This window comes from Apaloderma vittatum, unplaced genomic scaffold (assembly GCF_000703405.1).
Source record: "Apaloderma vittatum isolate BGI_N311 unplaced genomic scaffold, ASM70340v1 scaffold12767, whole genome shotgun sequence".
Taxonomy (NCBI): domain Eukaryota; kingdom Metazoa; phylum Chordata; class Aves; order Trogoniformes; family Trogonidae; genus Apaloderma; species Apaloderma vittatum.
In genome coordinates, this window is record NW_009726779.1 from 19,617 (window position 1) to 30,813 (window position 11,197).

Sequence of the window (11,197 nt, forward strand, 5' to 3'; positions counted from 1 at the left end):
ATCAGAACTGAAGGCAGCACTGTATTTTTCTGAGTCTCTGTGAAATCTTGTGTGGGGGGGTGGCTTTCTCCTGTTCTTTCAGCAGAAAACTGAAACTACCCACGGCAGCTACAGGGGACTCTGAAGAGCTCTGTGGCATTGTATAACTGTTGGACAAACTGATACCCAACAAGGCGATTTTTTTTCCCCACCTGTTCAGCAGCTGAGGAAGTGAAATAATTTTCAACAGCATTACAAGATATAAAAGGCTTCTGAGAAGCAAGGCACGTTGCTTCGTTCTTTATTTCATGAGCTGACTGCCGGAGGAGTTTTGGAAAGAGCTTTGCAGTAGTTACACTAGTTTTTCTTTCCTGTTAATGGCTAAAAATCAAAATTCAGGAGTAGGTATTGCAACAAAGCACGATCTGGTTTTGTGCCCTTTTTACAGCAACTAGATGGAGCCACAGCTGCTGTATTCAAAACCAGCAAATAAAACTGGAAGAAAGACTTTGTCCTTGCCAGTTCAGCAAGCCGCCTCCTCTCTGGCAGACGTGGCTCTACCCCACCACCACACCTGATGATTTTCTCCTGGTAAGCTGCTGCGATCGCGCTGCACGTTCCTCTTACCAGGAGGTGGGGTTCAACAGTGGAAACTCGTATTCCCAGGCAGTAGCTGTGGCTGCTGCAGGATGCTTGGGCCTCACTGTCTTATCCTGCCTCAGAATAAATATTTAGCGTCATCAGGGAAGCCTGGCTCTGGTTGGCATTGACCACTCCTATGGAAAAGTAGACACCGCGCTGTTCCCCACAACAGTTTGTGTTACTCTAGGAATCTCTGCTTTTGTCTGATTCTTCTCTTGGTGAATTCTCCTGAACTAATTTCTGTTATTTTTGCAAGTGATCAGGACTTAGAAATTACTATTGTTTTTTACTGTTGATTAAAGATAACTGGGGTTTAATTGTATAGTTCTAGAAAAAAGAATCATAAAGCTACAAATGAAAGTCTAATGTAACTTTCTTTTAATTGAAGACACATAAAAGAACCAAGGGCTCAAACACTTTTTAAAAAGACATCTTCTGTTCCCCAATGTCTTCTCTCGAGCAAAATATACAGCATATATATATATATATATATATAACATAACTACATTCAAGTACCAAACAGAATTTACATTTTCCCAAATAGAGAAAATAATGCACAAGATTCACATACCTTAAACCCAACCATGCATAAAAGAACACTGCCAACGAATCAGCAGCTGGACATAATTAATCACACTACTGTGTATTATTCTGAAGTATCGACAACATCATTGGAATGCTCAACACTTTGCACTCGGGAGTTTCAGGTTTATAATTTTTAACCCTGCTGTCAAGTCCGACTCTGTTCAGAGACTATTTGTCTAAGATCTGTTCAAATTTAGGGTTTATAAAAGAAAATCCATCAAATGCAGACTGATCCATGGACTCGATCAGGTTTTTGTCACTGTAAGACAATTTTGGCTTCTCGCTCAGAAATTCTCTGTCAAAGTTGTTGTAGTCGCTTGCTGACTTCTGTGTTAAACAGAGAGGGAAGACAGTTTGAGACAAACTTTTCATTTCTTCCAGAACAAGTTGCTTAAATACAAAAGGTTAGGAAGTTACTTCTTGAGCTTCCTATCTCCCTTTAGAGAAAAATCCCCTTTTTGCCTGTCTTAACAACACTGTAAGATCATAACTGGGCAACTGCTGACTGTTAGTTGAAAAAAAAATAGCATCAGGTTGCTTTGGAGAAGAAACATCTGAGTCTGCGATAGAATTACTCAAAGATTGTCTACTTGCAAAAGTAATGCAGCACTTGGATTTAAGCCCACCATTTCCTGCTATTAACCAAAATTTTGGAATTCCTCTAAGCATTTTACAGTCTGGACTTGTTCAGAGAAAGAAGCGATGCCCTACTGCGGCTGCTTTGTATCTGGATAAAATATTGGAGCATGTTTCATAAAAATTCCCATTACTGATGTTACTCCGAAGGAGTTACTCCAAATCTCCAAAATGTTACTTTTTGTAGGATCCCTACGCTTCCGGGGTGCATTTCTATGGGAACATGCACCATGAAGCCTTCTGTTCTCGAAGGGGACAGCTCTCCTTCATTGAGTAAGTAAGAATATTTTAAAGAGACTCTGCCCCCTCCAGATCATTTCACCTGTACTGGTAACAGGCTGGAGGAAGACTGGGATAGATTTTTAATGAAGTGAGATGAAGAGGCAGCATCCCACAGTGATACAGACTACACGTGACACGTGGTCTGTTCTTTAGATGTTTTTTCAGATAATATTAGACATGTACACGAAGAATAATTCTAAGATCAGTAGTACAGAGAATGCATCTTTTTGCCCACTTGGGGGCTCTCGGACAAGTTTGAAACATCGCAGATGTAACAAATGCCTGCAGGCAGTTACCATCCGAGTAGCCTCAAGTCACTGTTGCTTCTCCCACGTGACATTACAGAAGATAACGCAAGAAGCTATCAATGTTTCTGACAGCAAGGAAAATGGATATTGAAACTCTTAGTTGATTTTCCTGAAGACTGTATTAGTAAAGAAGCTCCTTGAGAGAGCATAAGAAGACAGTCTTAATCGGAAGATTGCAGGGCAATGAGGGGAATACAGTGTATGTTTTTATAATGAAGCCATCCAAGAACAATGGGGTTTGAGATGCATAACTATCTGATTTATAAATACGGAGGAGAAATTTGCAGGATGATAGTTTGAGCATCTGAGAGAAATCACCCCTTCCACCCAGGCTGACATTTGCAGCACTGCTACAGAACAAAGAAATAACCCACGTACCACTTTTGGCCTGAAAGGAGGGTCCACCTCCCTCTTCTCTAGCGCCGCCCAGTTGATGATTTTGAAGAAAGGATGGTCTCTGATACTCCCGGTGACCCCAAGTCGTCTTGTTGGATCCCTTTCAAATAGCTGCAAGAGAAGATACCTGGTAAAGCCTTGTGTCTGCTCAAAAGGTAGGTGGCACTGGAATAATAACAGGTACGCTGCTAAAAGAACAAAAGTGACTAACAGTGAGCTGACCATTAGTAATAAATCTGGTCTGGCTTTCCTTCTGTAGAAGTAATTGGTTTGCTGAGAAACAGCTCCTTTTAAAAGCCTAGATTGTCCCTCCCTGGACAAACAGAATACCGTGACCTACTTGTTGTTCATCACTCCTACCTTTTCTAAGATATCTTTCGATTCCTTGGTAATCCAGCGTGGGTAGTGAGGGGTGTCCACTCGGATTGACTCGAATAATTCATCTTCATCATCCCCATGGAAAGGGGATTGTCCAATAAGCATCTCATACAGTAGGACCCCAAATGACCACCAGTCCACAGAGAACGTGTACCGCAAACCTTGCAGGATCTTCCACACAAATGCAGAGGAAGAAATACAAGTTATTAGTAAAAGGCAGCAATATATACCAAAAAGCAGAAGAGGGATTTTAAGAGAGTCTTTAATAACCAGGATATTTAGGGGGGTGGCAGGGGAGAATCCAGCTATTTGGCAAATTGTTGACACTGATGCACATGTGCCATTTTATCCTCAGCTGCTCTTTGTGGAACTGTGGACAGGATTTTGCTGTCATTCAGAAACTTTCTCCATTGACCTTAAATAACCATGTATTTGCTTCACAAGATGAAGGGTGAAGCAAGTAACAATGAAAGTGGTTTATTGCCAAACAGATTTTGACATCATTTATAGCTTTAACAGGTAACTACTTTATTTGGATGATTTTGAAAAGTGGATTCAAAAAACAACTACCAACAGAGGGGATTTAACTTAGTGAGATTCCCCTTAGAAGCCTCTTTTACTTTGAATTTTAGTTGTTCACATGGGCACAAGTGTGTTCACCATGTGCAGAGCACATATATTCACTTCATGGTTTTTTTTAAATTTGCAGTTATAGAATATTTATGGATCTCAAGTATCTTCTATAGAAAACTCAGATTTAATATGTTTTTCTTCCCACGCTAATTATAGTTTTACATTTCTGAACTATTAGTCTGCAACGGGATGATTAATCAGAATGGCGATTCTAACAATGGTGTATCCATCCCTGTGGTACATGGCAGTGACCTACTGACCTCAGGAGCAATGTAGTCTGGGGTCCCACAGAAAGTGCTCGCCTTGTTCTCACCAACAACGTTTTCTTTGCACATCCCAAAATCTGCTATTTTGATATGGCCTTCTTTATCAAGCATCACATTGTCCAGTTTTAGGTCTCTGCAAAAAGCATTAAAAAAAAGAAAGTTATATTTTAAGGACAAGTAATCTTTGTGGTTAGATGCATGCAGTTTCTTCACTGATAAAGACCTACCCCGTGTCACACAAAGAGGCTTTTCAAGAAAATAATCATCCATCAACACAGTATGTACAAATCACTACTTTTGTACTTTGAAGGCAGTAGGGAGAAAGGAAGAATTCTCTCTTGTCAGAGTATAGAGGAGTCTGAGTTGTATATACAGTGTGGGACCATACATTCCTCAACACTTGCTTTTAGATGCCAAAGCACACCCAGTGCTTCTGCTGCTTCTGGAAGGAGGCGCAAGCTAATGCCCCACCAGCTGACAGAGCAGCACTGCCCTGGCTCAAAAGAAGGATTGTTGGATTCTTAGAGCCTTTGGCAGGAGCAATGCCCAGCTTTTAATACTACCTGTGACTTGTTCCTAGTTACAGCATGAGTGGGTTCATGTGTTGTGGCCACAGCCTGTGAAGCCTCCTATTCATGTCTTTTTTCAGAATAACACTATTCAGTCAAGCGAGAGCTTTTTAACAGCAGTTTCCAAAAGCTACATTCCCTCCCTTTGACTGTGATGCATTTTTCTTGTCCATCTGGCTGCAAAACCACATACCAAGGAGGGCAGGCTGAAGAGAAACTGAACAGCCCTTCTGCTTACCAAGAAAGACTTGAATTCGAGCAGATGATTTTTACATGAGAACAGGGCAGTCTTTTCTCCTTGGTAACTTCACTTCCCAGTACCAGCTGCTTACACTATGCAGACGGTGAGCTGCAGTTCAAGTCAAGAGTCCCTGATCTAATGCAATGCACCATAAATGACGACAACATATCCTGCAGTTTGACCCTTTCCTGTATGAAACCCTGCAGGAAGCAGTGGGAATACAGTGGGGTACATTAAGCACCTTCCTGGGTTACATCTTTCTTCTCCAAGAGACAGATAGGCTTTTCAGAATCACCCTTCTCCATCAAGGAGGATTTCTGTAATGCTCATCCTCTTTCCAAACACTTTTTGTGAAATACTAGTCTCCAACTTCAGTAACTTGCTTTAAAGGATGGATGCTCCAGACGTTTCCTGTTTCCATAGAGGGAGATGGACAATATCAGATGTTCTGGGCACATTTTCCTAAGTTACCTTGTGTAACTTGCTCCTGTGTGTGCAGCTGTTACCCTTCATCTCTTTTTTACAGAGGTAAGAGTTGCCTGAGCAATTAATTACCAAATAGTGCTTTAGAGCTGGAGGTGGGGTGAAAAAGCTGGAGAAAGGGAATTGTGGAAAAAAAATTCGACTTTAAAAACCCCACACCTTCTGATCTCTTGTAGTGTGGGTCTTCACAGTAAGAAGAGGCTGATCAGGACCTAGGATCCCTGATGTTTCAACCTGGTGAGGCTGAAGCATCAGTACTGGCAACCAGTATTTCACCTCCGCGGTTTTCACAAGATTGGACGGAATTGATAGCCTCGAGAGGACCTTCTCCCTTGCCTCCAAACAAAATAGCCTCATGATTCAAGGCAGTGTTTAAAAATAACTAAAACAAAGCCACTTTTGTGTAACATTAATAACATTCCATCATTCCGGTTGCCAAGGAAAAGACACACAGATACAGATTCAGCTCAAGCATGTTAAAACCCTTGGAATAACATCAGATCTCTGTCAGACAGCTTATACTTGTGACATCAATCAGTAATTCAAAGATGCGTGAAGTGCTAAGACAACTCAGAGGTCCCACACTGGAGCCAGTTGGTACTCACCTATAAATAATGCCTTTACTGTGAAGAAACTGTAGCCCACATAAAATTTCAGCTCCATAAAACCTGAAAAGACCAAAACATCTTTTAATTTGTCTTGCTCAGTTATAACACAGTCAATGCAACCAGCCAAAAGAGATGCTTTTCATGTCTCTTCATGGAGTCAAGTACTGTAAGCTTCTCTAAATACCAAAATACCTGGTTTTGTAGAGCTGGATGTTGTAACCTGAGAGTTAATCCCTTCACCACACACCTGTGGGATCTAATGTCAAGCCCTGGAGGAGATAGATGGCAACTTGCCTTAATGCTTCATTCCACTTCCATTAGGGAACACTGTTCCTTTCCTACCCTTTAACAGTTTTTGTATGTTTTTAGTGATACGCACGTGCCTTTTGAGAGACAGCTACTGGCAGCTCTGTACCCACAGGACTGCTTTAGGAGGGTCTGGGCACTAATGGCCACGTTAGAAGTTGACCTCACCTATCTCCCTCTGCAGCTGGGCAGTCCAAATTTTGCTGGGGGAGTGGGAAGGGTTTCCCTGACTGCCACCCTGCCACGAATTATGCCAGAGTCCTTGATCTGATCCCATCCAGTCAGTGTTCCTTAGTATGTGGCGCAGTAGCACAAGTCATTTCCCAGTCAGGTTATATCACAGCACTGGTGCTTACAGGTCCACAGATCCACTACCCTGCATTCTTAAGGTCTTGCCTGCACCCATTCCATGACACAATTAAAACCCTCACGCTTTTGGGAGGAGTTAGAAACTGACCTGAAACTACAATAATTATGACAGGTAAAGTAAGAATAATACAATACCTTTTTTTTTTCATATTTTAAGTCTTCAGCTCCAGCGATCTTTAAGCCATAGGTAACTGATGCAATGGCACTTGCTAAACAAAGTGCTTACCCATTTAATTAGTATCTGGTGGAGCGTGCAGGTTATTTTTCTGTGCTATCAAGTCAATTTAGCAGTACTAGCAAGTAATAAGTGTAGTTTGTTGTTTTGTTTTGTTTTTTATTTACACTGTTTTCCAATTTTTCCATCCAAATACTGTCTTAAAGGGACACTGCAGCTCTACCTTTTGCTTTCCATTGCCAGTTCACATTGCAGCTCACCTAGCATCTCTAGGCACAAGTGTTCAATAAAGTACATCACATCGCTACAGGAATTAAGAAAACCTGACTGCACACATCATTAAGTGAGCTTCTTCATTGTATTAAACCAGTGCCTAGAAATACTTTTTTCAACCATCAGCCACTGATGCTTGAGTGAAAGACTGCAGGTAAGTGGTGCGGAACTAGAAGCAGTAAAACCACAGAGACTAAAATTATTCATGGAGAGAGTGACTGAAGGGCTGTGGACTTACGTAGCTCTGTAGAGATCAAAACGCCCCTTGTCTTGTATATGGAACATCAGATCTCCCCCATTCAGGAACTCCATAACAAAGAACAGATGATCCTGTTGGCAAATAACCAGAGAATGGAAAAATTACTGATGTTATTGCAACCACACATGAAGTAGTGACGTGGCTACTGGGGACCAAGCTGCCATTTTTCCTCTGCTCTGGAAGTATTTATCTACCTCATGCACCCCTAAGAGTGTATGAGGCTCCTACAGATTTAAGTAGCCTGGTCTTGTACTGCAAAGCCAAATAGCTGGCCTGGGGGTTTCTAGATTTAATAAAAATGTACATTTAAGAAGACTTACTGACTTCTACTTGTGACAGTCGTCTTTTTTCCCCTCACCTGAGGGGAAAGCTAAGATCAAGGATTTAAATTAAGCTTCCTCTTATTTCAGATTGCACAGATATTTTTCTTATCACATTCTGTTCTCATCAATGTATGTGGTGGTCATACTTGTATTTCCTTTCTGCAAGGCCTGTGAACTACTGCACGGAGCACAGGAAAAGGAAATTTAAATTCTTGCATCAGTAAAGTTTCTTTGACTTGACTGCTGATAACAGCATTTATAGAGAGGCTACGTCTGTTGTTGCTGTTGCCTTTGGGCTTTTTCTTACCTTTGTCTGAAATGTGCAGTAAAGATGTGTGAGAAATGGATTTTCCCATGCAAGCGCAAGGACCCGCTTTTCCACCATGGTACATTCCACATCATCATCAATTAGCACCACATCTTTTTTCAGAGCTTTGACAGCAAAGAATTCATTCTTTCCTTTCAGCTCAGCAAGCAGAACCTATAAAAAAAGCACAAAGCGAGATTACAGCACGCATAGGAAAGACTGTTATTGTCAGTATAGGTAAGGGAAAGTCAAAAGTTTGTAGCAGGTGAAACGACGATTTAAAAAAACCCATTTAAATGGGAAAGATGAGCAAGGCTTGGGAAGGTGAAGTTGCTGGGCATAGAGATGAGACTGGGCTCAAGGCCCATGTAACACAGGCACAGCTTCTTTCAGGACAGTTCTTTGCGTAAAGCCCGTTCCTTCATTAAAGCTGTAGTTTCACAGCGGACAGAAGCTGTGGAGCTCCCGCTGCCTTCCCAGCCCTCCCGCTGCCAGCACGCCCAACCAGTAAGAGGCTGTTTCTATACAGAGCATATGAACGTAAAACATCCCTCTGCACTGTGGTGCATAAAGGACAATTCCTCGGCCTCAGTACTGAAAAACTGTTGTGCATTGCGAATCACTTCAGACAAGACTCAGGCGACAAATTTGTAGTGTCCTTAACAAAGATGACTATATTAAATTCTGTTAACAGACTATCTGCCCAAACAGCTGGAACAGCAAGACCTTTCTGATTAATGAAAATAGCCCATCACATTGTGGAGATCAAGCAAGGCAGTCACCTTAAGCTCTATCAGTTTGTTACGTACCTTTCCAAAACTTCCTTTCCCTAGTACTTTATGGAAGACAAAGCTGTCTATGTTGAATTTTCTCCTGCTCGCAGTTCGTGACTCTGTCCTGGCTGTGCTTCCTTCCCAGAGTTTATCATACTCGCCGCTATCTGCTAATTGAAACAGGGAGTTTAAAGTTGAATATCTATGCAGAAACACTGCAGGACTCAGATTCCCTGCTAAGAATGACGCCCTGACATGCTGTTCCAGTGCATCTGCTGCTGGAATACTGGCAAATCTAAACATAAAGATCAAGGCCTGTAGTTTATAACAAAGTTTGAATTACACATACTTGATAGTGTTGGATTTGAACTGAATCTATAACTGCTTCTGATAATGGGTGTAAGCAATATCTAGGCATTATAAAAAACAAAGGCCTTAACTTTCCCGTATGATTAACATAGAGAGCATAATTTGGAGAAAAAGATACTTTGCAAGGACCGCTTGTAAATAAATTATTTTTCTTCTGGTAACAGAACAGGCTAGTACCTCAGCCTAAGCAGAGAGGCCTGATTCATGCCCAGTGCTGGCTAAGAAGCATGAACATACAGGTTAATCCTAATTACACCCTGAAATTAATAACTGTACTTTTTTTTTTTTAATCCACCGCATGGATCTGCTGGGTTGCTAATAAGACACTAATAGTCATAAGATGATGCTGTATAAGTCCCACAAGCTGCCCAGCATCTGTGATAATCCAGGGAGGAATCACAGTGGCTGCATCCTGACTTAATAATAAACCAAACCACCTTTGCAAGAGTTGGGGTTTTTTTCCTCTATTCTGGCAAACCAGAACAAGTAGGCTAAGTAGTACAAAAAATTTTTTTCTTACTAGGCAATTCAATAGAATTCATTCAATGTACAGATGAATGTGCAAAATCCTGTACTTCAAACATCCCACTATCTCTTAGTGAGCCTGGAGATTTCTGTCTCATAAAAAGATACTTCTACTGTTGCATTTATTTTTGCATAAATTATCCTAGGCTTGCAGTTATGAAAATAAGGCTTATACGATGCTACAGCTCTTTAACAGCAGTAAAAAACCATAACCAAAACAAAACCTTATTCTGAATCTGTAGAGAAAGGATTCCAGGAACTACTTAAACTATTTCAGCCATTTAATCTCAAGTGGTATTTTGGCTAATTATAGCCTAAAAGAGATCACACTTGTCATTGATTTCTAACGCCTTGTGAACAACTCAAGATAATTAACGACGTGAGTGACATTTCAGCTACAGGAAGGAGGGAAGCGTGTTGTACGCGCGTGTCTGGTTAGTGAGGGAGGGCGTCCTTCACTTCCGTCACGGGGAACTGCCCGGCACTGGGTGAAGCAGCCATTCTGCAGAAAGGTGGATATGCTCGTGACCTAAAATCTACATGTATGTGTCAGAAGTTACGTAAGCATTTTCTGGGGCTGGGAAAATGTAAAAAGAAATATATGCATGGGGGTTTTTAACAGTGTTTATTTAAAAAAATAGTTGTCTAGCATAAGACAAGAATGAATAACCACTTAAATTGTTAGCTAGCAGGTAAATGGCTAAATGAAAAGATTGTAGCTTTTCTCACCCGTTGTATCTCCTCCTAGAGCTCTACGTTTCTTGTCAAAATCTTGATAAATACCAACACTTTCTACAGATCCAGAATCAGACCTTCGTGTAGACTTCTGAGGAGGAGGGGAACATTTGAATTTATATTTGCACTATTACTTCAGAAATACTTATTACAATAGCAGCTACACGTAACATGATGGCAGTATAAACTTTTCTTTATTATTATATGCTCCTACACATATCTTTTCTCAAGAAGTCTCGTTCAGACTATTTTGTCACAGTTTTTACAGCTTCACATCAGCCAATTGCTTTACTTCCTTCACTGCAAGAAAATAAGCCATTGAAACTCCTGAACATCGGTACATCGTGTTGTTCATTGAAAAATTACCAAAAGGTAAAATGGTTTGAACCCACAGTGGGAAGAACTTTAACTGTGGGAAAATGTCCCTTTGGACACGTTTATTTGAAAGAAGAGAAGAGAATCACGTCATACAAATGTGCTTCAGTCACACCTCTGCGTGACATCCCTCTTTAGCACAGGGAAAGAAATTTTATGTACGGAAGATCCCTGAGATCAAATTTTAGCAATGAAAAGATTCAGCTTTTCTGTGTTATGAAAGAGCTGGTCCAACAGTTCTCACTGCTTTCAGAGTAAGTTTCCTGTTAAAGCTTAGGACACCCAGCTCAGAAGTAATATTGTTGACTTTTGTGATATATTTTCCTGGTTTATTTCAGAGCTTGTGTCTGCATCTCTATTTGCAAGGCAGAAGTTGACCACCAGAGACAGCCATGCTTCAGC

At 41.0% G+C, this 11,197-nt stretch overlaps 1 protein-coding gene across 1 annotated transcript in view; it reads right to left on the minus strand.

Annotated features, from left to right (window-relative positions):
- Positions 1 to 990: 990 nt before the first annotated feature.
- PRKCD (protein kinase C, delta) overlaps positions 991 to 11,197 on the minus strand; it is a 25,743-nt gene continuing 15,536 nt past the window's right edge. The window contains exons 9-17 of the mRNA XM_009873417.1: positions 10,415 to 10,511; positions 8,828 to 8,961; positions 8,019 to 8,192; positions 7,368 to 7,459; positions 6,004 to 6,066; positions 4,100 to 4,238; positions 3,189 to 3,377; positions 2,811 to 2,939; positions 991 to 1,533 (exon numbers count right to left, since the gene is read on the minus strand). Of these exons, the coding sequence (XP_009871719.1) occupies positions 1,375 to 1,533; positions 2,811 to 2,939; positions 3,189 to 3,377; positions 4,100 to 4,238; positions 6,004 to 6,066; positions 7,368 to 7,459; positions 8,019 to 8,192; positions 8,828 to 8,961; positions 10,415 to 10,511 (1,176 nt within the window). The 3' untranslated portion in view covers positions 991 to 1,374. The remainder of the gene's footprint in view (positions 1,534 to 2,810; positions 2,940 to 3,188; positions 3,378 to 4,099; positions 4,239 to 6,003; positions 6,067 to 7,367; positions 7,460 to 8,018; positions 8,193 to 8,827; positions 8,962 to 10,414; positions 10,512 to 11,197) is intronic.